The sequence below is a fragment of the Prionailurus viverrinus genome, chromosome B3 (assembly GCF_022837055.1).
Source record: "Prionailurus viverrinus isolate Anna chromosome B3, UM_Priviv_1.0, whole genome shotgun sequence".
NCBI lineage: Eukaryota > Metazoa > Chordata > Mammalia > Carnivora > Felidae > Prionailurus > Prionailurus viverrinus.
Window position 1 is genome coordinate 116,305,120 of NC_062566.1, and position 24,976 is coordinate 116,330,095.

The 24,976-nt window shown below is 41.1% G+C and overlaps 1 protein-coding gene across 16 annotated transcripts in view; it reads left to right on the forward strand.

The window, feature by feature from the left end:
- The window catches only part of TTLL5 (tubulin tyrosine ligase like 5), a 286,873-nt gene that overhangs the window by 6,076 nt on the left and 255,821 nt on the right, over positions 1-24,976 (forward strand). For all 16 annotated transcript variants that reach the window (XR_007153248.1, XR_007153249.1, XM_047863906.1 and 13 more), the window contains exons 3-6: positions 1,585-1,691; positions 12,983-13,065; positions 14,637-14,743; positions 22,361-22,491. Coding sequence is in view for 14 of the 16 variants with exons in the window: in XM_047863906.1 (XP_047719862.1) it covers positions 1,585-1,691; positions 12,983-13,065; positions 14,637-14,743; positions 22,361-22,491 (428 nt within the window). In the remaining 2 variants the exon portion in view is untranslated. The remainder of the gene's footprint in view (positions 1-1,584; positions 1,692-12,982; positions 13,066-14,636; positions 14,744-22,360; positions 22,492-24,976) is intronic.

Below are 24,976 nucleotides of genomic sequence, written 5' to 3' on the forward strand. Positions count from 1 at the left end.
AGCTCAGGTCACGATCTCGCGGTCCGTGAGTTCGAGCCCCGCATCGGGCTCTGGGCTGATGGCTCAGAGCCTGGAGCCTGCTTCCGATTCTGTGTCTCCCTCTCTCTCTGCCCCTCCTCCGTTCATGCTCTGTCTCTCTCTGTCTCAAAAATAAATAAACGTTAAAAAAAATTTTTTTTAAACATGGGTTGGGAGGGTCTGACTTGGCTCTGAGATTTGTAGTGTGACCTTTCTTAAAGAGGTGTGGTCATGTAAGTTTTTGAGAGCGGCCCAAATTTTGGCTAAATGGATCTTATTCTGTTTAAGGAATTGATTAGTTTAGGTTCCCAAACTGTTAGGTTTAAGTTGTTCCATATATGAAACATCACTGAAATGTGATTAGGGAGATGGAAACAGGGAAAGAGCCCAGGCAGACACTTGGGTTCAGGTACGTCTTCCCTTACTTAACCACCTGTGTGGCCTTCAGCAAATCACTTACCCTCTCTGAGACACCCTTTTTTTCCCCCCAGTTCCTAGTGTGGGTAAGAGGATTAAGTGAGATAGCATATGAAAGCTCTTATTCCTGGCACATAGTAGGGACTCGGTCATTTCTTTCCCTCCTAACTCCTTGCACAAAGGAGGTTGAAGATTTTCCTAATCTTTGAGTAAATGTACATCTGTCTGAGATTGATTAAACAGAGATTTCCTGAGGGTAGAGGAAGAGAGTAAAGTCAGAGATCCTTTTCTGGAGAGAAATATTACTCCATTTTGTATAGGCTTGCTTTAAAATACGTGATTTTAATTGGAGCGCTTGTATTAATTTTGGGTGCCTGGCTCAGAATCTTAGGATGCGTCATCAAATTGGCTTAAAAAGGGACTGTAGAGTATAAAAGGGTATATAAGTTATTGTGAATGCTGTATATTAGTTAGGATTCTTTATGTATGCTGGGGATTAAAACATAAATTGTCTTAAATAATAAAGGGAATTTATTTTTTTATTAAAAAAATTTTTTTTCCCGCGATCCCCCATAAGGGGAATTTATTAACCCATATTCGGGAAAGACTTGATTCTGCAGCTGCACGTTTGCTTCTCAGGATTTCGTGTCCCTCGTTCTTCGAATGAGGTTTTCACTGACTTCCTCCTTTACTGACAGCTCCAGGCTCTTCCCTCAAGGACACAAAATGACAGTTGTACTTGGAGACCTCATTCTCTTACACCGTCAAGGGGAAGAAGCCATCTCTCCTGCAGCTGCTCTAGAAGAGAAAGGAAGCAGCTTTCTTCTAGAGGGTCTCACAACATATCTTCTGACACTCACTGGCTCCAGTGGGTTTATGTGCTCATCCCCGATCCAGTAACTAGAACTGAGGGGTGAAGGCCCTGAATGGCTGAGGCCAATCGAAGCCCGTCCCTGGAGCAGGGAGGGAGTTAATCGTAAATAGAGCACATGGCTAAGAATGGGAGATGAATGGTTTCCCATAGGGCATTTGGGGTTCTTGTTCCAGGCAGAGGGAAAGTTGCTAAGCAGCAAACCACGGCGATCTGCGTCAGTGGTTTATTCAGACTTTGAGCTGTCAGTTAATGAAAACCTTTTGTTATGGCTGTAGGGATCATCCGTGTATCATGTGGACCGGAGGCTGCAGGAGAATTCCAGTTTTGGTATTCCATGCTGAGGCTATTCTGACAAAGGACAACAATATTCGAGTCATTGGCGGTAGGTATGACGTCCCCCCACAGAGGGCAGGGCTGGGCATGGCCCCTGTACCCTTGTCTTGCAGAAGTTGATATCACATGTAAGTAGGAAAAGGGCCTCGGTCACAAGAAAAATGTAGCATTTTTTTTTTTTTTTATGCCCGAAAGGATTATTTGTAATTTCTTAAATTTTCTGCATTTTAAGTTGCTTTTCTTCTTTGAATTTTGTCTTCAGAATTATGTGTATGTGCGTTATTGTTATTCTTTGTGGTAAAATATACAAAACGAAACGTACCCTTCTAACCATTTCAGAGTGTACAATTCAGTGGCGTTTAGTACAGTCACACTATTGTACAACCCTCACCACGATCTAGTTCCAGAACATTTTTCATCATCCTGAAGTAAACCCTGTATCCATTAAGCAGTCACTCCCTATTACCCCTTACCCCAGCAACTAGTAACTGCTCATCTGCTTTCTGTCTCTAGCGATTTGCCTGTTCCGGACATTTCGTATAAATCCACTCAGACAGGATGTAGTCTTCTGTGTCTGGCTTTTTTCACTTAGCATAGTGTTTTTAAGGTTCATCCATGTTGAAGCATGTATCCGTACTTCATTCCTTTTCATGAAATGCCGTATTTTGTTTATCCATTCATCAGTTGATGGATCAGTTGGTGGTTGTTTCCACCTTTTGGCTATCGTGAACAGTGCTGCTCTGAAGATTCATGTATGAGTTTTTGTTTGGACACCTGTTTTCAATTCTTCTGGGTCTATAGCTAGGAATGGAATTGCTAGATCTTACGGTAATTCTATGTTTCACTTCTTAAAGAACTGCCAAAGGAGATTCCATAGTGTCTACACAATTCTGCATCAGCGATGTAGGAGGGTTCCATTTTCTCCACATCCTCACTGACAATTGTTATTTTCTGTTTTTTAGATGATAGCTGTATTAGTGGGGGTGAAGTGGTATCTTACTGAGGTTTTGATTTGTATATCCCTAATGACTAATGACATTGAGCATCTTTTCATGTGCTTCTTGGCCATTTGTATATCTTCTTTAGAGAAACGTCTATTCAAAGCCTTTGCCTATTTTTGATTTGGGTTGCTCGACTTTTTGTTGTTGAGTTATGAGTTCTTAAACATTCTAGATACTAGACCCTTATCAGATACACAATTCCCACATTCTTCTGCTAGATGGATTCGCTAGTGAATTCTATCAAACATTTAAAGAATCAACACCACCAATCCTTCTCAAACTCTTCCAAGGAAGAGGAGGGAACTCATTATATGAGGCCAGCATTACTCTGATACCAAATCCAGAATAAGACATCACAAGAAAACAAAACTACAGTCAAAATCCCTTATGAATACACATGCAAATATCCTCAACAGAATACCAGCAAAGCAAATCAAGCAGCATATTAAAAGGACTGTACCGTGACCAAGTGGGATTTCTCTCAGGAATACAAGGATGGTTCAACATACAAAAGTCAATCAATGTAACATACCACACTAATTTCACTTGTTCTTTCCAACCTGGATGCCTTTTTTTTTTCTTTCTTTCTTTCTTTCTTTCTTTCTTTCTTTCTTTCTTTCTTTCTTTCTTTCTTTCTTTCTAGTTTATTCATTTATTTTGAGAGAGAGACAGACAGAGAGCGGGTGAGGGAGGGGAAGAGAGAGAGGGGGAGAGTATCCCAAGCAGGCTCTGCACCATCAGCACGAAGCCTGACACGGGACTCGAACCTACTAACCGCGAGATCATGACCCGAGCCGAAAGCAAGAGTCAGAGGCTTAACTGACTGAGCTACCCAGGTGCCCCATTTTTATTTATTTATTTTGAGAGAGAGAAAGAGGGAGAGAGAGAATCCATCCAGTCTGGGCTTTTCTTTATTGGGAGGGTTATTCCTGATTCAACCTCTACTTGTTATGTATGTATTCATATTTTGTATTTTGTATTGAGTCAGTTTTGGTAGTTCATGTGTTTTTAGTTTTTGTCCATTTAGTTTATCTTATTTGTTGGCATACGAATATTCATAGTATTTATTTATTTATTTATTTATTTATTTATTTATTTATTTCATAGTATTCTAGAATCCTTTTTATTTCTGTAAGGTCAATAGTAACGTCCCCATTTCATTTCTGCTTTTAGTATTTAGAATCTCTTTTTTCAAGCTAGCTAGAGGTTTGTCAATTTTGATCATTTTAAAGAGCCAACTTTTAATTTTGCTTACTTTCTCTATTGTTTTTCTATTCTCCACTCTTCTTTGATTTTCAGTAGTGCTCTGACTCCTGGGTTAGCCTGTAGCTTGTCTTCAGAGGTTACAGTACCATGGGTCAGAACTGTTGTGTGTTATAGTGGAAAGAGTCTGTACATGGGTTTGTAGTTACCGGTTCAAATCCCAGCTTTGGTATTTACTAGCTGTGAGTCTGGGGCAAATCACTTAAACTCTCTTGACCTGTTTTATTATTAGTGAAGTGGAGATCATAGCTGCCTTGCAGGCATTGTAAGAATTGATGAGATCATTTAATATTTGGCACATAGTAGGCACTCAGAACTTGTGCTACTTAATTTCACTTGTTGAACAGGATCTGTTCTAGTTTGAAATGACTTTAAGGTCTGTCCTTGCTCCATAATAAGCTAGGAGTTCAGAGGACAGTGAACACCTGCTTCTGGGATTTGAATCCTCCTCCCTCCCCAAGGGTCTTGTTCTAATCCCTTCAGCAAGTTGCTAGGTTACCACTTAAAGGGATATGGTTCATTCATGTTCTCTGAATTTGGAAGAACTAAAGATTTGCTAACATTTGCAAAGAAACTCCCTGTCATCATGATTGGAGTTAAAACATCAAAGGTGGGTACAAACAACAGAAGTAAATAATCTCCCCCAAACATACTTCTTTTGGTCTGCTTGTCACATAGATGCATCTCTGTATGCCATGGCAATAGGCAGACCCTTCCTTTTTTAGAGTATCCAGGGTTTACTGGGAATTAGTATCCATCAGTGTTGTCATTCCATTATTCAACCAGTCCCTGCGTTTTTAGAACGTATATGTCTTTTTCCCCCTTTCCACATACTTGTGATTAAAGAAAAGGCCACTGAACTTTTTTCTCAAACTTTGTTTTCGAATTTTCTGTATCTTCCCAATTCTTTGAGGTATCGTGATTTTTTGCATAGTCCTTTATGAAAAGAACAATTTGAATGAGTTTTCTGGTTGCTGCCTCAGATTTATGAATTGTTAAATTCTCTGGGTCTTTTTTTTTTTTTTTTTTTCTTTCTTAAATAGCTGACATAGATCTGCTCAGATCATAATCCTGTGTTTAAATCCCCTTGAGAAGTTTCTGGGGGATTAGTTATCTTCTGTTGATCTTAGCGTGTTAGATGCCAGTCTTATTTTTTTCTGTTATCTGTTAAATGTTTCATTGTATTTATTGTTAATACTTTTTGTACAATATTGCTATATTCCAGAAATATATTTTTTCTTACTATATCCATTTTTTTTTCAAAATTGTATATACTTTGAACATGTAAATGGATTGCATTTTAGAGACAATAGAGATATTTGCAGTTTAAGGTAATCCATTCCTAGAAGGAAGCATCATTTTTTTTTTAATTTAACTAATTAATTTATTTTATTTTATTTTTGAGAGAGACAGAGCATGATGGGGGTAGGAGCAGAGAGATAGGAAGACACAGAATCCCAAGCAGGCTTCAGGCTCCAAGCTGTCAGCATAGAGCCCAACACAAGGCTCGAACTCACAAATCGCAAGATCGTGACCTGAGCCGAAGTCAGACGCTTAATTGACTGGGCCGCCCAGGCGCCCCAGCATCATTTTATAATTTGTCTCTGAATTTGTCAGGTTCCTCAGTTTGCAAAATGTCAGTTTGCATTTGTGTAGACTAGCACTGTCCAATAGAAATATGATGCAAGCTAGATATGTAAGTTTTCCAGTGGCCTTATTAAAAAAAAAAATAGAAATAGGTGAAATTAGTTTTAATAATATATTTTATTTTGGGGCATCTGGGTGGCTCAGTTGGCTAAGTGTCCGACCTCTTGATTTTTGCTCAGGTCATGATCTCATAGTTCATGAGATCAAGCCCCACGTTGGGCTCTGCACTGACAGCATGGAACCTGCTTAGGATTCTCTCTCCCTCCCTCTCTGCCCCTCCTCTGCTCATGTGCAAGTGTGCTCTCTCTCAAAATAAACTTTAAAAAATATATATTTTACTTAATACAAATTGTCATTTCCACATTTACTCAATATAGAAAAATCATTAAGATATTTGGCATGTATGGGACACCTGGGTGACTCAGTCAGTTAAGCATCTGACTTTGGCTCAGGTCATGATCTCGCAGTCTGTGAGTTTGAGCCCCGTGTTGGGCTCTGTGCTGACAGTTTGGAGCTTGGAGCCTGGTTTGGATTCTGTGTCTCCCTCGCTTTTTGCCCCTCCCCAGCTTGTCCTTTGTCTCTCTCTCTCAAAAATAAATAAACATTAAAAAAAAAAAAAGATATTTGACACATAGTATGTATTTTACACTTAGAGTACATCTCAGTGTGGTGCAAAATATTTTTCATCACAAATATTTAGTCTGTGGTTAGATTTTGCACACATTATAGTTGAAAAAGTAAATTCATATGTTCAAGTTCCAAACACGTTTTCCAGTAATTGAATCAGATATCAGTTTCCAAATTTAAATTAATAAAGTTAAATAACGTTGAAAATTCAGTTTCAAAAGGTCACACTAGTTATATTTCACGTGCCCAGTAGTCATACGTGGCTAGCGGCTACCATGTTCAACAGTACACGTGTAGACCTCATTTTGTGACAGTAAGGCAAAGCTACACTGTGTTGCCATTGAAAGGATTGCTCTTCAATTCTAAAAGTAAAGAAAGTCAGTTTTATCTTCCTTCTAGTTTCCCAGGCTATTTTTGACCAAACTTCTTAGGGCATGTCCTCACTCCCTGGGTGCTTCTGTACTGACAGTTAGATTATTGGTTCCTTGTTTTAATTTGCTGCGCTGCTGTCCGTCAGTCCTGGAATTTGCCAGGAGGCCTGGCACTTTAGGTTGCCCCCGATACACACGTGAGTGGTTGGAGAAGAGGAAAATTCCACGGTCTTATGGTGCATGCTTAGAGGCTCAGATATCAGATGTTAGGCAGTTCGCTAGTAGGACCGTATCACGCCCTGCTTCTTTTTATGTGAAAGGAAATATGGATAAGGGAGTTGTTTCTTGGACAGTTGGGGGCTGGCTCAGTTTATAGTTGCAAGCCTCCATTTGACTTTTGCCATGGGAGCAGAGCCCTGGGTTGCCAGGTTTTTCAAACGAAGCCCAGAAATCTAGATTTTTATATGAATTCTTTCAGTTTTAAAAGGTTAGGGACTAATTCAGTTTTATGTTTAAAACACCACAAAGAATGAACGAACCATGTCTGCAGGCTGGATGGGTTTGGCCCTTGGGTCACCAAAATATAACCTCTGGTCTAAAATACACTGGTAATCAGCATCATTGGACACAGAACATGAATGTGAGTTAAAATCCCCGGCAGTCACACTTGCACTTTATCTTTCTTGCACTCCCCTTTTGGAGCATGTGCAAAGTATTGGAGTTGGCTTATAGTTAGCTGGTATAGATTAGAGGAAGTTGGTCACTGATTACTACTTACATACTGTGAGTGGTCACTGAGTGTGGTGATAATGGAATTTTTCTTCCGTGTTAGGAAAAGTAGGAGAAAGAGTACAAATAGCATTTTAATTAAAAAAAAAAATTTTTTTTTTGATGTTTGTTTATTTTTGAGAGAGACAGAGACAGAATGCAAGTGGGTTGGGGCAGAGAGAGAGAGGGAGGCACAGAATCTGAAGCAGGCTCCAGGCTCCGAGCTGTCAGCACAGAGCCCGACGCGGGGCTCGAACTCACGAGCTGTGAGATCATGACTTGAGCCGAAGCCGGATGCTCAACCGAATGAGCCACCCAGGCGCCCCGCATTTTTATTTTTAAATTTGCTGCATAAAATGCATAATTTATTATGTAATACTATGTGTTAATAGCTACTTTGCTACATATTTACTTTTTTACTCTATGAAAATTTTTACTTGGTAAAAATTTATGCTGCTGTGTAGCAACAAGTGTTATAAAAGCTTTATGTGTGTTAACTGAACTACCCCGTGAGGTAAGTACGTTTATTACCGACCCCATTTTACAAGTGGGGAAACTGACCATGGAGAAATCATTTGTTCATGATTGCAGGCAGGAAGTGGTAAAGCCAGGATTTGAACCCTTGGCAGTTACACTGCAGAGACAGACTCTTTCTCTTATTGCTCCTCCTCCTTCCCCAGTCCCCAGGTGGTCATTCTCCGTTTTTCCGCACACCTTCCTCACTGCCCTCCCCATGGCCTGGCACCGTGAGGCCCCCAGTGCCGAACCGGTGCGGCATCAGGTGCGCTTCCGGTCTCTGGCGTTGATGATCCTTTGGCTTTTGCACGCGCAGAAATGGAGATGTTGGGGATCACAGTTATAATGAAGAGACCAGATTTTCTTTCACTTTCTAAACATTCAACCTAGAAAAATTAAAAACCTCTCAACCAGCTGTAAGAACAGTACATTGAATGCATGTATAGTGTTTCCCCGTGCTCACCAACTATTAACATTTTGTCTCTCTGTACCATTTGAGAATTAGTTCAAGTACTTTATGCCATAATATCTTGTTTAGCAATGTATCCCTAAGGGCAGGGCGTCCTCGGTATAACCACAGTACTGAGGTGACATTCAGGAAATCTGTCACTGGTAAAGTACTTTTATTTAATATACAGTGCTAATGCACATTTCCCTAGTTGTTCTGATTTAGACCTTTATTTATTTTTTAATTTTTTTTTTAATGTTTATTTATTTTTGAGACAGAGAGAGACAGAGCATGAACGGGGGAGGGTCAGAGAGAGAGGGAGACACAGAATCTGAAACAGGCTCCAGGCTCTGAGCTGTCAGCACAGGGCCCGACGCGGGGCTCGAACTCAGGGACCGTGAGATCGTGACCTGAGCCGAAGTCAGACGCTTAACTGACTGAGCCACCCAGGCGCCCCAATTTAGACCTTTATACTACTTTTTTTTCTAAAGTCTAGGATGAAGTCAAAGATTGTATTTACTTTTCATATTTCTCCTTTAACCTCCCAGGCTTTTTTTTTTTTTTTTGGTCTTTCATGGCATTGACAGTTTTAGAGATTCCAGACTAGTTGCTTTGCAGATGTCCTTACGTTTGGGATTGTCTGATTGTTTCTCCATGTTTAGATTCAGGTTTAAAGATTTGTAGGACTATCACATAGTGTATCTTCTTCAGTGTATTACGTTAGGAAGCATGTGATATAATTGTATTGCCTTGTTGGTGGTGGCAAGTTTCATCATTTTTTAAAAAATATTTCTTTATCTGTGAGAGGGAGAGAGAGAGAGAGGGCGTGAGTGGGGGAGGGACAGAGAGAGAGGGAAACACAGAATCTGAAGCAGGCTCTAGGCTCTGAGCTGTCAGCACAGGACCCAATGTGGGGCTGGAACTCACGAACTGCGAGATCCTGCCCTGAGCCGAAGTCGGACACTTAACCTACTGAGCCACCCAGGTGCCCCTCATCATTTGGTTGAGAATAGTGTTCACCAGATTACTTCATTAGAAGTTTTGTTTTGTTGTTTTGTTTGCTGTGTTACAAGCATTCTCTGGAATGATATTTTGAGATGCATGAATATCCTGTTTCCCAAGTCTCTCACCCATTGGTTTCCATTGATTTTAGTCTGAACCTCTTCCTCTTACGGTTTTTGTGAAATACTGATATTCTGTTTCTTTCCTTTTACATTTATTAGCTGGATTTTCTGTAAAGAACTTTCCCTCCTCTGATAGGCAGGATAATGGTCCCGCCCAAAGATGTCCACCCCCTAATCCCAGAACCTATGAAAATATTACCTGACGTAGCAACAGAAAATTGAAGGTGTAGGTGGATTTAAGGTTGCTAATCAACTGACCTTCATCACAAGGGTCCTTTAAAGTGGAAGAAGGAGGCAGAAGAGGAGTCAGATCGACGCTGTGTGAGAAGGACCAGACCCTTCATTGCTGGCTTTGAAGATAGAGGAAGGGCACCAAAAGCCATGGAATGGGGGAAGCCTCTAGAAGCTGGAGAAGGAAAAGAAATGAGCCTATAGAAAGAGTCTGTAGAAAGGAATGCAGCTCCCCTCTTGCCTTGATGACATCTGTGTCAGACTTCTGACATAAGAAATATGAGACAACAGATTTGTGCTGGTAAAGCCATCAAGTGGGTGGTAGTTTATTACAGGAGCAGCAATGGAAAACCAGTATACCTTCTTACCAGTGTGGACTCATGGGTTCTTTTTTTTTTTTTTTTTTTCTTAAATATAAGTGGATTATACTCTATCTCTGTCATAATTCATTTTTATTTTCAAATTGTCTTAAATTTGGCCATTGAGATCCTTGGGATCCATTGCGATCCATTGAGATCCTTGTGACATGTTCCCAGTCAGTTTTTGAGCACTTTCCACTCTTTGGGCATAACAAGATATTCCAGGCCTATCTTGTGCTTTCCCTCGCCAACTTCGAATCAGAAGACAAACTCTTAAGCAGTGCACTGTACTGTTTCTTAAATTATTCTCTGCGCTGGAGTGAAGACATGACTCTGAAGTGTTTTTCTTATAACCGTATTGCAAAGACAACATAATAGTGATTGATCATTGGGAAAACCCTGTGACTGGGCTTTAGAAGTTTGCCACAAGAATGAGAAGTATGGAGTGTCTGGTCTTTTCATTCCCGTCTTCCTGCGTCTGCTCTGCATGGTGTTCTTGCCAGGGCTGGGCAAGTAGCAGCAGGGATTTATGGATATTTTCACATAAATTCATAAAAAGATAGGCTTATCTTTGACTGGAGAGGCTGAATTTGGTTCTAAGGTCTGTCTATAAGTTTCTGTATTACACTCATTCAGAAATTGTTCACTGTGCAGTCTTTTTCGAAAAATGATTCTATAGATGCACTGCCTGGCTGGCTCAGTTGGTGGAGCGTGTGACTCTTCATTTCAGGGTCGTGAGTTTGAGCCCTACCTTGGGCATAGAGATTGCTTAAGAAAAAAATAATTTAGGAGAGGCACGTGGGTGGCCCAGTCAGTTAAGTGTCTGACTCTTGACTTTGGCTCAGGTCATGATCTCATGGTTTGTGCGATTGAGCCCCACGTTGGGCTCTGCACTGACGGTGTGGAGCCTGCTTGTGATTCGCTCTCTCTCCTTCTCTTTCTGCCCCTCCTCTCTCATGCTCGCTCGCTCTCTCTCTCTCAAAATAAATAAATAAAAACTTTAAAAAAGAAAAATAAAAAAAATTTTTTTTAATTGTGCTGTAGAATTCTTAGCTAATTTTTTCAAACACTTTGTGGTGGTGCGTAGAAAGAGGTGGCATTTAGTGGGCCGGAGTAAAATTTAGTCTTTGGAGATGTGTAGAAATCTCACATGATTACAGACTTTAGTCTTAGGGGTCAAAAGCACAGAATGCGTATGGGGCCTGGCGGGTAATGTGAATGAATGAAGGGACCATGAGGGGACTGTGCTGAACTAGACCCTGTGAACCTGTCCTGAAGGGAGCACTCGCCCTTCCTCAGTGGACTCACCCTGGTAGAGAGAGCGAGCCCAGGGTTGCCAGGGTTTTCAAGAGAGCCCAGAATTCGAGATATTTAAATGAATTCCTCCAATTTCAGAAGGTTAGTAATTCAATTTGTTTTTCGTTCTTTTCTTTTCTTTTTTTTTTTTTTTTTGTGGTGGGGGGAGAGGGACAGAGAGTGCTGAGAGAGAGAGAGAGAGAGAGAAAGAGAGAGAGAGAGAGAGAGAGAGAGAGAGAGAATCTTAAGCAGGCTCTGCACTCATCATGGAGCATAGTATCTACTTGGCAGTTCACTGGGCCTTTGTGCCTCCTGCAGAAAGCCTGGCTCGGAGCCTCCTGAGGTGGGGTCCTCACGCTGATACCCCGGGAGAGGCAACCAGTCCCGTGGTGGGCTCTGTTCCATTGTTGCTTTATTCTTGGTTGCCTTCTGTGACGGTTCATGTAATGTGTCAAGGACTCCTGGCTCAGTCTCATGACTGTAAGATCACCACCTGAGCTGAAATTGAGAGTTGGACGCTTAGCCGACTGAACCACCCAGGCACCTCAATAATTCAATTTATTTTCATTTATTATTCTTATTTTTTAATTTAAGTGTTTGAAAGTCTTTTTTTTTTTTTTAATGTTTATTTATTTTGAGAGAGAGGGAGCGAGAGTGTGCGCACATGGGTGGGGACTGGGCAGAGAGAGAGACAAAGAGAATCCCAACCAGCCTCTGCCCTGTCTGTGCAGAGCCTGATGTGGGGCTCAATCTCATGAACCATGAGATTATGACCTGAGCAGCAGAAATCAGGAGTCGGACGCTTAACTGACTAAGCTCCCCAGGCGCCCCAAGGTGCATCTGGCGCCTGAACAGGGATATGAGCCCCGGACCCTCAGATTACAAGTCTGATGCTCTACCGACAGAGAGACCCAGGCTCAATTTGTTTTTAAAGCACGATGAGAAGTTAACAAACAATGTCTGCAGATTGGTTTTGGCCCTGGATTGCCAGTTTATAACCTCTGGTCTAAGATATACTGGTAATCAGCATTATTGCACACAGAGGACTGTCTAGAGCAGGGGTTCTTAACCTTTTTGTGCAGTGGACCAAATGTGCAATGGCAGTGTAAGGAAGCCTGTGGGTCTCTTCTCAGCATAATGGTTCTGAAGTGTATAGAAAATATATAGGAGTCTAAACAAAATCAATTGTATTGAAATGTAATTATCAAAATATTGTATAAAAGGTAAATTTGTGACATATATGCATTTTTATTAGTGCATTAAATAACATGGTCTGCTGGGAGGTTTGTTAACTGCCATAATTTTTATATATTGTGAGAAATGACATTTTCAGATAACTGTAACAATTGTACAATAATATTAAAACACCTGGTACCTGTAGGTGGCAAGGTCACGGGTATTGCTAACACTCCGTTTTGTGCCTACATTTGTAATTGAAGATAATGTTAAATTTCAACTAGTGGTGAGAACAAAGATGCCATTTTGTCTCCCATCTATTTTTAATAACCCGCAGCAAATGTCAGGTTAAGAACCCTTGGTCCACAATAATAGTAGCCTACTTAATAATAGCGTAAGGGTAGTAGTACAATGTTACCGAGTACAGTTAAGCAAGCCACAATCTCACAGTTTTATTTTTGTCTCTACAGTTAACTTTTTGGTTACTGAATTTGATTCTGTGTTTTTCTCTAGAACGTTATCATTTGTCTTACAAGATTGTGCGAACAGATAGTCGCCTGGTACGCAGCATTCTGACAGCCCATGGATTTCATGAAGTAAGCTCATTTTTACTACCTCACCTGATCTGCTCTAAAGCTGAAAATCCTAGACATCCAACCTGACGACCAGTTAATAGGGCAGCTCTAGAGGGTACTCGGGATCTATGCTTAGTGATGATGCAGAGCTTATGTTGAATTTCTGAGTGGATTTACCAGTTTCTCCTTGAAATGCATGGAAAACATTTTCACAAGATTCCTTCCCCCCTGCCCCTCCTTCCTCCCTTCCTCTCTCTCTCTTTTTTTAAACTAAAAACCCCAAACGTTTTTCTTGCTATGATTAGGCTTGGGGTAGAGACAGAGCTGCCCATAGGGAATGGTCTGATACTGAATTAAGATTCTTTGATGGCAAGCAACAGAAGTAGATTCTGCCTAATTTAAACCCAAAGAGGGCCCCCTGGGTGGCTCGGTCAGTTAAACGTCTGACTTCAGCTCAGGTCATGATCTCCTGGTCTGTGGGATTGAGCCCATGTCGGGCTCTGTGCTGACAGCTCAGAGCCTGGAGCCTGCTTTGGATTCTGTGTCTCCCTCTCTCTCTGCCCCTCCCCTGCTCGTGCTCTGTCTCTGTCTCAAAAATAAATAAACGTTAAAAAATAAATAAAGGATTTGTGGGTAAGTTATACACAGGATGCGTAGCAGAATCAGAGGAAGAGGTGAAAAGGCAGGCCTTTGTAAGGAAAGAGACTAGAACAGCTCCAAGGATCTGGGAATAGGAATCTTAGGGACTGTCTCTTCGAGGCACTGCCATAGAAGTGACTCAACTCCATTCATTGTCATTGTGCCTTTCTCCACTGAAGACTGGAGATAGTATGACTAGTCCAGCTTGGGCCATGGAAGTGCTCCTTGCAGGGGGTCAGGGGGTGACTGGCAGTCTTTTAAAACCAAATGGTATGTCATTCCCAAAGAAAATTAGGAAAATTGGGATATTGATATTAAAAGGGACAGGCAAAAATGCTGGACTGATTTACACTGTAGATATTTTGAGAAGATTGATAATAGTCTGGTTCCTAGCTCCTTATCTTAGGTTGAGGTCTGAAGTAGACATTTTATGAAAGTTCTGATACTAGTCTATATCCTGTCTTGGTGTTTTATCTCTGGGGCCTCACTGGTACCTCTCACATCATAGGCACAGGGTACATAATTGTTGAATGAACAGACAAGTGAATAGACAAAATCATTCTTATGAGTGAATGAATGATATCCTGAGTTGGTTTGCCATGACAAGGTTTTAGTCCTGATCAGTGCTTTATATCCAGCATCTGTAAGGACCTAAGGACACTGAGACGAGAGTTGTGGGTTTGAGCCCTCTTCTCATGCTTTGATATGTAAGAATGTTAAGAGACATCACAGACTTCTATAGAAGGATTCATTTATTCCACTTTTTGTATCTGGGATTTGCCCACCTATCCCATCCTTTACAGCTTTTCATACTCAGCTTTTATTTTACCAGGTTTAAATACTAACTGGGCACTCACTCTGCTCTGTAGATGAAAAATTTCTACGGCCTTTCTTGCCATCTCCCTGGAGAGAGGCTATCTCTGATGTTTTTGTATCTTTTTATCTGCCCTCAGGTTCACCCAAGCAGCACTGACTATAACCTAATGTGGACAGGATCCCACCTGAAGCCCTTCTTACTTCGCACCCTTTCTGAAGCACAAAAGGTTAATCACTTTCCCAGGTAATGCTCTTGTAGCTACTTTGCTCCATTTAAAGGTACTTGACACTGGGCATGTGGCCAAGAGAGATAATTAATGTCCTTAAAAAAAGAAGTCTGTGATACGGGGCAGCAGTCTGCAAATCAAACCGAGGTGTTCATATCTGTAAGCATGTATTATATGAAGCCTCTCCAAGGACTGTGTAGACATGGATGGTTCTAAAGGAGACTGTTTCTGGATTGCAAATCCCATAGGTTCTCTTTCCTAAGATGGAGCAGTTTGAGAGCCCCTTGTGTGGAAGTGTCCTCCCTCTCTCACCTCCTTTTTCAGTTACTATTCTTCCCGTTTGTAAAACAATGGCCCTCTTAGAATGTTAACATGGTGCATTGTCCTTGGGTGCAAACACTTCCAGGGTTCCAGACAAAACCCCCTCCCCGCTCCAAAAAATGGTGTTGAATTGAATTCTGGTAATGACAAATTATTTTTCCGTGATAGTGATTTCAATTTCTTTGCTTTTAATAGAATCCAAAGCATAAAACTTGACATAGTCACGTTGTCAGCTGATAGGCCATTAATTTTAATTTGTAATGGTAGATCATCTTGTGATTTTTGACACAGAATTAGGAAGTTGAAAGAATTGAGTGTCACTGGTAGAGAAAACTCCTTCCAGTTGCATTTTTAATGGCAGCCTAGAGGGGCAATACTGCCTAGTGGCCAGGAGCATAGGCTCTTCTAACCAAGTGCCTGGGCCCGGATACCAGTTCTGCTGAGCGACCTTGGTAACAAGACCTTTCTGAACATCATTTTCCTCATTGGTAAAAAGATGTTGCTAATGATCCACACTTCACAGGACTGTTGTGAGGATTTAATGTGTCCAGATCTAAACTATTTAGAACAGTGCTCGCTCGTTACATAGTAAACACTACAGAAGTGTTAGCTGTTATTTTTGTGACCAGAGTTTCCTAGTGTTTTCATCTGTGAAGAAGAAAATAGGAATAAAATTGATGCTGAGACCCTACCTTATTCTGGCAGTCATACTCAAGCACGGAGAGACAGATAGATGACCTTGTAGACAAGAGGGAAACAAATCTCATCTCATGAAGAGAAGGAAATCTAGTACAACTTTTTTATTTGGACTGTGGTTACATTTTAGTTTATTCTATTTAGTTCTAGGACTTAAGTCCTAGTTACTTATGCTCACAAGTTTTATTTTCATATGCTTTTCTCATTTTTATCTAATGAAGTTTCTTTCTTAATTTTTCAATTCTCTTATATCTCGTCACTGTGTGTAAATACCTGGCCCAAGTCAAGTAATTTCCTCATAATCTTGCTTAAATGTGAATTTTGAGTTCATAACAAGTTTCAGTTTTATGTCTCTGCTTCATTTGCAAAAGTAACTTAAGCCTTATTTTTCTTCCTTATGTCTAGAAGATGTGGATTTGGTATTCTAAATGTGTGACTGGATGGTTGAAGTGAATCATACGGTCTATCTTAAGTAGGCATTTAAAGAGTCCTTGAAATAGTCTACACTGGAGTCTGCATTCCAGTTCATGTTACTAGTATATTATTTATTTTAATGGTTTTTGAAGTACTCCTGTAGGTATATAGGAATTCTGTCTCAGTTTAGAATTAAACAGCGTTAATAAATTTGAACCTGTATTTTCTGGAGTATTCCTTGAATGTGGTGTTCTTGTATGTTCGAGCACACTGATAACGCATCATCTAAATGCACCATGCTTCGTGGCTTCTGCTGCTCTGTCTCGCATGGTTTCAATCCAAAGACCTGAACTCAAGTGTAAGAGGCATTCAGGCACTTAAAATGTTTCCAGGGCACCTGCGTGGCTCAGTTGGTTAAGCGTCTGACTTCGGCTCAGATCATGATCTCTCAGTCTGTGAGTTCGAGCCCCACATCGGGCTCTGTGCTGACAGCTCAGAGCCTGGATCCTGCTTCAGATTCTGGGTCTCCCTCTCTTTCTGCCCCTCCCCCCACTCATTCTCTCGCTCTCTCTCGCTCTCTGTCAAAAATAAACATTAAAGGGGCGCCTGGGTGGCGCTAAGCGTCCGACTTCAGCCAGGTCACGATCTCGCGGTCCGTGAGTTCAAGCCCCGCGTCAGGCTCTGGGCTGATGGCTCAGAGCCTGGAGCCTGTTTCCGATTCTGTGTCTCTCTCTCTCTCTGCCCCTCCCCCGTTCATGCTCTGTCTCTCTCTGTCCCCCAAAAAATAAATAAACGTTGAAAAAAAAAATAAACATTAGAAAATATTTTTTTTAATGTTTCCAATATTATTGTGAACTTTTTTAATATAATTTTTAACTTTTAATTTTAAATAATTTTAGACTTCTAGAAAAGTTGCAAAAATAATATACTCTGTATCCTTTACTCAGTTTTTCTAACATTAATATCCATTATAACAGTGGCAAAATTATCAAAATGGAGACATTAACCTTGGTATACTGTACATTTTAATAAAAATTCGTAATATTTATGGTGTTTTGATATATTGTGTACTACAGTAGTTGCCGTGATAATCAGTTTATAGCCTAATGATCAGATGAAATTTGAAAATAATGCATATTAACGCATATGCATATTTTGTTATAGAGAAGGTATGATGATATATGAGTTGCAAGCATGAAGTATGTTCTATTAGGCTAACCCCTTCTTTGGGGGAAGCGTCACGGAAGAAGTAAAAACAAGAGTGATTGAGGGATCACGCCTGGGTTGGGAGTGTGAAGGAGGCTTCTGGGGTGCTGGGAATGTTCTGCATTTAGTCTCAGTGGTGCTCACACAGGTGACCAAAATTCATCATGCTCTGCATTTGTGATTTGTATGCTTCTCTGTATATATATTACCTTCAGTTAAAAGTATATTTTAAAAAGCGAAAAATATACTGACAAAAAAAGAGCTTTTTCTTCGATACTATTTTTTAAATGTACAGGGGCCTTTGAATCCTGATGTTATTTTGATTCCCTTGAGTATACTTAAAAGGGTAGCGTTAGAATTTTGTTTTAAAATAAGATTTATCATTCGTTGACCCATTTGGGATGATGGGCTGAGCGACCTTGGTAACCAGATTTTTTTTGATGAAAAATCTTAGATGCCGACTAAAGGATATATAGTTTCCTAAAATTTGTATGGGGGGTATCAAGCAAAAGGATATTGGAGACCTCTAGGATTGGGCATCTGTAGGAGAATGCATTGTTTTTCTTACCCTCTCGTCAGTGTTTCTAACTGATGATAAACGTCACTGGGGAGACTATTTAAAAATATGCACTCACAGGTCCCATTGTAGATTCGTGGAATCACCATACCCAGGGAAGATGTATATTTAAAGAGTACCTCCTAGGTGCTTAATCTTTCTAGGTAAGTATATACCTAGAAACCATATATTTAGAAAACAGTGAGGATAGGGCACCTGGGTGGCTCAGTTGGTTAAGCGTCTGACTCTTGATTTCCGCTCAGGTCGTGATCTCGCAGTTTTGTGAGTTTGAGCCCCACAAAGGCTCAGTGCTGACAGCATGGAGCCTGGTTCAGATTCTCCCTCTTTCTCTGCCTCTCCCTTGCTCACACTCTCTCTCTCTCAAAATAAATTAACTTAAAAAAAAAAAAGAAGGCAGCGAGGTGATTTATATCTGGAAAGTTTGGAAATTACTGTTCTAGGCTAAATCAATATTATAATGTGGACCATCTGTACCCAAATCACCTGGGACACTTGTAGAAAATGCAGAATCCTAGACTTTATCCCAGAATTTTGAGATGTGGGACTTACAAACAATAATTTTAAAGAAACTTTCTGGATGGTTCTTACCTAAAATTTAAGGACCTCTGCTTTACATTTATGAAGAGGATGATGGGTAAGAAAGAAGTGTTTGTGATACCTGGACTTGGCAAAGTCCCCTTTGATTTTAAGAAATTATATTGAAAAATTTGAACTGAGAAACATTAAGTTTTAGTGGTTATAGTAAAGATTCTTGGATGGTTTTTAAATAGTGGAGCAAACCATGAGGGGAAGCCAGTAGTGGAACTTGTGAGTCCAGTTCAGGCTAACTGAAGTGCTCTGGAATATACTTCCTGATAGGTGACAATTATTGCCTGAAGTTTGTGGTGATCATTTCCTTGCTTTTCTTTAAAATTTTATCTCTTGCACATCCATCTTTTAATGATGTAAACTAAGTTGTCAGTGGGATTCTTAACCTAGTGATCTGGTACTTTACTACAATAGGATCATTGTAGTCTAACATTAAGGTCTATCTTGGTCACTGTGTAGGAGAAACCTATCCGACCCGCGGGTACTTGTTTTACTAATGGTGATGCAAGTTCCATGTAGTTATAGAAGAGGCTGGACAGTTACTGCTGTGGCATTAGGCCTATAAATGTGGGAAAGGTAGCCACATCTTCTGTTTTCCTCAACGGTCCTATTTTCAAGTCATGAAAGTCCTTTTTTCAGGCCATGTTTCTCAGAAGGTCACACCCTCTAGGTATCTTTGTGTAAAAATTCCCAGAATGCTTTGAGTTTGGTACTTGTTAATTGGTTACTAGTGTTTTTTCATTATTTGGGTAATCTAGATTTTTTTTGTACTATTAAAGAATTAGGATTCAATTAACATAAAACACCTAAAATGTTTCATAATGATTTTTAGCAGTGAATAGTCACAGGTGGCTGATGAAGCTTTATGAAGCTAGAATTTATTTGATGCATTTGGCTTCTGGACCCTGAAAATTTGAATATATTTATCAAAAGTCGAACTTAGAACACAGTCTTTTTTGTTTATTTATATTTAAAGTATGTTAGAATAAATTTAATACTCATAAATCCCATCAAAACCATTTGGCAAAAAGAATCAGATTTAAATGTAAAAGCTAAAACTGTAAAACTTCTAGAATAAAGCACAGGAGAAAATCTTTGTGCGCTTGGATTTGGTAAAGATTTCTTAGCTCTAACAGTAAATGCACAATCCATAAGAGAAAAATGTTGATAAAGTGGGCTTCCTGAAAATTTAAAATGTCTGCTCTTTGAGAGACACTGTTAAGAAAATGAAAAGGTAAGCCACAACTGGGAGAAAATATTTGCAAAACATATATCTGATACAGAATTCGTATCTAAGAATGTATAATAAACTCTGAAAACTCAATGATAAACAGGCTGGTTTTTTTTTTTTTTTTTAATGGGCTAAAAATATTTGAACAGATACTCACCAAGGAAGATAGACATGAAAAGATGTTCCTAAATAGTCACTAATGGAATGTGAGTTAAAACCACACAAGGTGGGGCACCTGGGTGGCTCAGTCGGTTAAGCATCCGACTCTTTTTTTTTTTTTTTAATTTTTTTTTTTTTTTTTTAACGTTTATTTATTTTTGAGACAGAGACAGAGCATGAACAGGGGAGGGTCAGAGAGAGAGGGAGACACAGAATGGGAAGCAGGCTCCAGGCTCTGGGCCATCATCAGCCCAGAGCCCGACGCGGGGCTCGAACTCATGGACCGTGAGATCGTGACCTGAGCTGAAGTCGGACGCCTAACCGACTGAGCCACCCAGGCGCCCCATCATCCGACTCTTGATTTCAGTTCAGGTAATGATCTCTCGGTTTGTGGGTTCAAGCTTCACATTGGGCTCTGCTCTGACAGTATGGAGCCTGCCTAGAATTCTCTCTCTCTCTTCCTCTCTCTGTGCCCCTCCCCGCTTATACTCTCTGTCTCTCAGAAATAAACAAACTTAAAAAAACCACACACACACGAGGTACTACTAACTGCCTGTTGGAATGGCTAAAAACAAACAAAAAACACCAGACAACACCAAGTGCTTGTCAGAATACAGCGCAACTGCAACACTGAAACTTTGCCAGTGGGAAAGGCAAAACAGTACAGCCACTTTGGAGAACAGTCTGGCAGTTTCTTATAAAGTTAAATACATACACACGTGTTGGTTTTAAAACGTGTCCGCAAATTCCTTGACCTTGCCTTCAAATGGTTGAGCTAATTTTTCTGTTCTTGGGTGTGAGCTGGACTTTGTAACTTCTTGTTTTTATTTTTAAGTTGATTTATTTTCAAGGTGGGGGGGAGGGGCAGAGAGAGAGAAAGAATCCCAAGCAGGCTCTGCACTGTTAGTGCGGACCCCGACGCAGGGCTTGAGCTTACGGACCGTGAGATCATGACCAGAGCTGAAACCAAGAGTCAGATGCTTACTTAACTGACTGAGCCACGCAGGCGCCCCTGGACTTTGTAACTTCTAATGAGCACTTTGTGGCAGAAGTGACATGGTGTCACTTCTGAGACTAGGTCATTAAAGTCATTGCAGCTTTGTTCTTGTCCCTTTCCCTCTCACATCACCTGATGTAGGAGGAACCAGCTGTCATGTCACAAAGACACTCTGTTAGCCTTACAGAAAAGTTCACATGGGGAGGAACCGAGGCTTCCTGTCAACAACCAGTTCCATGTGAGAGAGCTGTTTGTAAAGTGGGTCCTTCAGCCCTTGTCAAGCCTGATGGCTGTAGCTCTGGTCAACATCGTGATTGGCATCTCATGAGGGAGCCCTGGACAGAATTGGCCAGTCCTGCTCCCCTCACACTCCTGACCCACAGAAATTTTTGTTACGGTTTTCAGCTGTAAGGTTTTGGAGGTAATTTTATTATGCAGCAATAGACAGCTAATAGAACTTACCAAACACTCTTATTAAACCCGGCCATCTCATTCCTAGAGAGATGAAAACTTACGTCCACGCAAAAGCTTACATTCTTACAAAAGTCCGTACATAAATGCTTGTAGGGACTTTTCCGTATCTTCAAAAACTGGAAATGGCTCTCATGTCCTTCAGCTAGTGAATGGATAAAGAAACTGTGGTACATCCAAGCGGTAGATTACTACCGAGTCATAAAAAGGAATGAAATTCTGATGCATGCAGCCACAAGGATACGTCTCAGTTGTTGCCAGTCGCAGCGAAAGAAGCCAGTCTCAAAAGGACGCATACTATATCATTCCATGTCCTTGGCTTTCCAAAAAAGGGCAAAATTATAGGGACAGAAAACAGATGAATGCTTGCCAGGGCCTGGAGGTGATTGGAAGGCTCTTGGGGTCACTACAGAGGGACTTGGGGTGACTTTTTGGGATGTTGGAACTGTTTGTGGTGGTGGTTACATAATTGCATTTGTTCAAACTCTTAGAATTATACACTTCTTGGGGCACCTGGGTGGCTCAGTCAGTAAGCGTCCGACTTTAGCTCAGGTCATGATCTCGTGGTTCATGAGTTCGAGCCCCGCATTGGGCTCTGTGCTGACAGCTCAGAACCCAGGGCCTGCTTCAGATTCTGTGTCTCCCTCTCTCTCTGCTCTTCCCCCACTCACACTCTGTCTCTCTCTCAAAAATAAACAAACATTAAAAAAAAATTTTTTTTTAAATTATACACTTCTTAAAAAGGGCAGATTTTACTGTATGCAAATTATACCTTGATGAATAAATCTGACCAGAGAAATCCATTTTATGAAAACGATTAATAAACCTTTGGAGGTGACAAAGTGATTTGAGATGTAATACTGTCCTCAATGACTGCTTCCGGACTGTGAACTATAAACTCTTTAGTATGTGATAACACGGGAAAACCTTTGAGTCACAGATGACTGAAATGGAAAAACTTTTACGATTTTTAGGTCATATGAACTAACCCGGAAGGACCGACTGTACAAAAACATCATTCGAATGCAGCATACGCATGGATTCAAGGCTTTTCACATCCTCCCTCAGACCTTTCTTCTGCCAGCCGAGTATGCGGAATTCTGTAGTAAGTGCCTGGCTGGGAAGGCCCCGATCCTTGGCCCCTGAACTTGGGGCAGACTTACCCCAAGGGCTAGCTACCTCGAGTCAGTAACTAATGAGGGCTTCTCACATCCTTAAAAAGTTGTGTTTCTTTACTAAAACAGTTAGGGAAATAATTTTAAGACTCTTTTTATTCTGATTATGTACCTGTATGTGTATTTTTAGTAAGCTTGTCACTGTCATTTCTGGAAGGACACATTGGTGCCCTGCACACATGCCCCTGTCAGGTACAAAAAGTCTCTTTATTGTCAAGACTTCGTGCCTATGTGAGAAAGTATATGCTTCTGGATTTGAACTATATATGCTTCCTTTTGAGTGTCTGTTTTCCTCTTGCCATTTAGGGGAATATTCCTGTCACCTTAACGTCTGGACTTGTGTGACTTAGTGTCCTTTGAGGTTCAACGATCATGCATTTTTTAGTGTGAGGGTTTAGAGGTACCAGTTAGTCACAGTCTTGTTGGAGTTCAGGAGAATTGAAGAATACATGAGTTAGCCAAATGGGGAACCAAATGTCAGCTGTGTGGTTTGGTAAAGCTAGATGGGACCTGTGGCCTGCAGCCCATTCCCAGTGGGCTCCTTACTTCTTTTGCCTCGAAGTGAACGGTCTTCCCAGGTCCCAGCAGGTGAAATGGGCTGTTTCAGGCTTTCCTCCCTGGGGACAGAGCCCGAGTCAGTAGGCTTGGTGCACAGAAGAGGTGCGAGTACAGAGAAGGTGTGAGGCAGGTCTTTTGTGAGAGTCCGCACAGTAGTTGTAATATGAGCCAATACGGAACGAGTGTTTCCTTTCTGTAAAGCCCTCTTCCAAGTGGCATTTCTACTGTGAGGTAGCCACTGCTGTTATCCCAGGTTTACAGATGAAGAGATGAAGGCAGGCACAGAGAGGTCAGGAGCTTTCCGAAAGTCGTGCAGGTTGCAAACGGTGCCGTCAGGTTCACACTTCGTGGTTTGGTTTTAGAGGCCGCACTCTTCACCACCGGGCCTTGTTGCATAAAGACACTGGGCAGTGTGCCCACAGTGTCCACTTCCTGGTAACACCGGTGAGAGAGGATCAAGGAGGACACGAGGGGAGGACAGACACATAGATATCTTTCTTCTTGGTAAGTCCAAGAGAGAGACTATTCCTGTCTTATGGGTAGAGGAAGCATGGAGAGAAGAAGAGAAAGTTCTCTCTAGACTTCCTGACCCTTGATTTTCTTAACCTGTAAGACTTAACAGTCTGGTTGCCCAGTGCGGGGTTCATCCTCTGGGACTTCCGTCATCAGGATCTCCTGCTTCCACCCTGGTGAGGCCGTTTCTCTGATAGCACCTATTCCAGCGGGGACGCTTGACGGTTCAGTGTTTGCCCACAGAAGGCTCTGGAATGGGTCAGAAGAGCTCTGTTGGACTCAAAGCCGAAAACTTACAGCTTAGAGTTTTTATTATGTGACTTTAGCCACATAACTTAAACTGCTCTGTGCCTTAGCTTCCTCCTCTGTAAAGTGGGCTTATTACTAGTACTGACCTTATAGTGTTGTTGGGATGGTTAAATAGGTTAATACATGGAAAGCGCTTGGAATGGCACCTGATAGGTGTTGAATAAGTGTTCAATGTTATTCCCTTTTTCAAGTGACGTTGAGATGTATTGTTACATAATAAACAGGTGTGAAAACTGCTCCTGTTAAAGTGTACAATAATTCCCTATTAAAGTCTACAGGAATCTGAAATGAAAATTCCCTTTGTCCTCTCTTTGCTATTTCTTATCCTGTTGTTTTCCCTTTGGAGGCAGGTTCAGGGGTGGGGATGCTCATTCAGATGACTGGATAGAGTTAGGATTCCTCCATCAGTTCAAGCGTGACCTGTCTTTCAGTAGGATTGCTTCTTTAGCGTATTATTCAAACTCGTATGTGCTCTACTTTTTAACAAAAATGAATTCAAAAAGTCAATAGAACACATAGAATTAATACAGCCGTAACTCAGAGCCACCGTGTTTAGCCCCAGGACAGTTACTGTAGGCAAATGGTGTTCTTCAGTCCCCCAAACAAATCACTTAATGATGTCATCACCAAAGACCACAGCAGGGACCCACCATGTTTGTGGAAAAGCGGGGAGAGGGAAGACATGATAGTCAAGAGGAGTCGTCTTGATTTCAGTCTTGCCAGGATGCCATTCATTCTTTGCCAGTTGTCCAGAGTCCATGACCTCTAAGCTAAAATTCATTTGGGGGAGATCCAACATCATTGGGTTAGTTGCGTTGCTAAGGTTACATATTAGGGGAGAAACACACCTATTTGTACCACTTCTTTCAGAAAGACATTCCTCTCTCTTCTCTATAAAGGCTATTTTAAGTTCTTCTCTTCCTTTGGTGTCCACCCGCCATATGGTAGCCCAGAAATTCCATTTTCTCCATGGCTTATGTTCCTGCCCTCCATTGTCCACTCGAGTGTGAGCAATAGGAGATTTTTGAGAAGGAA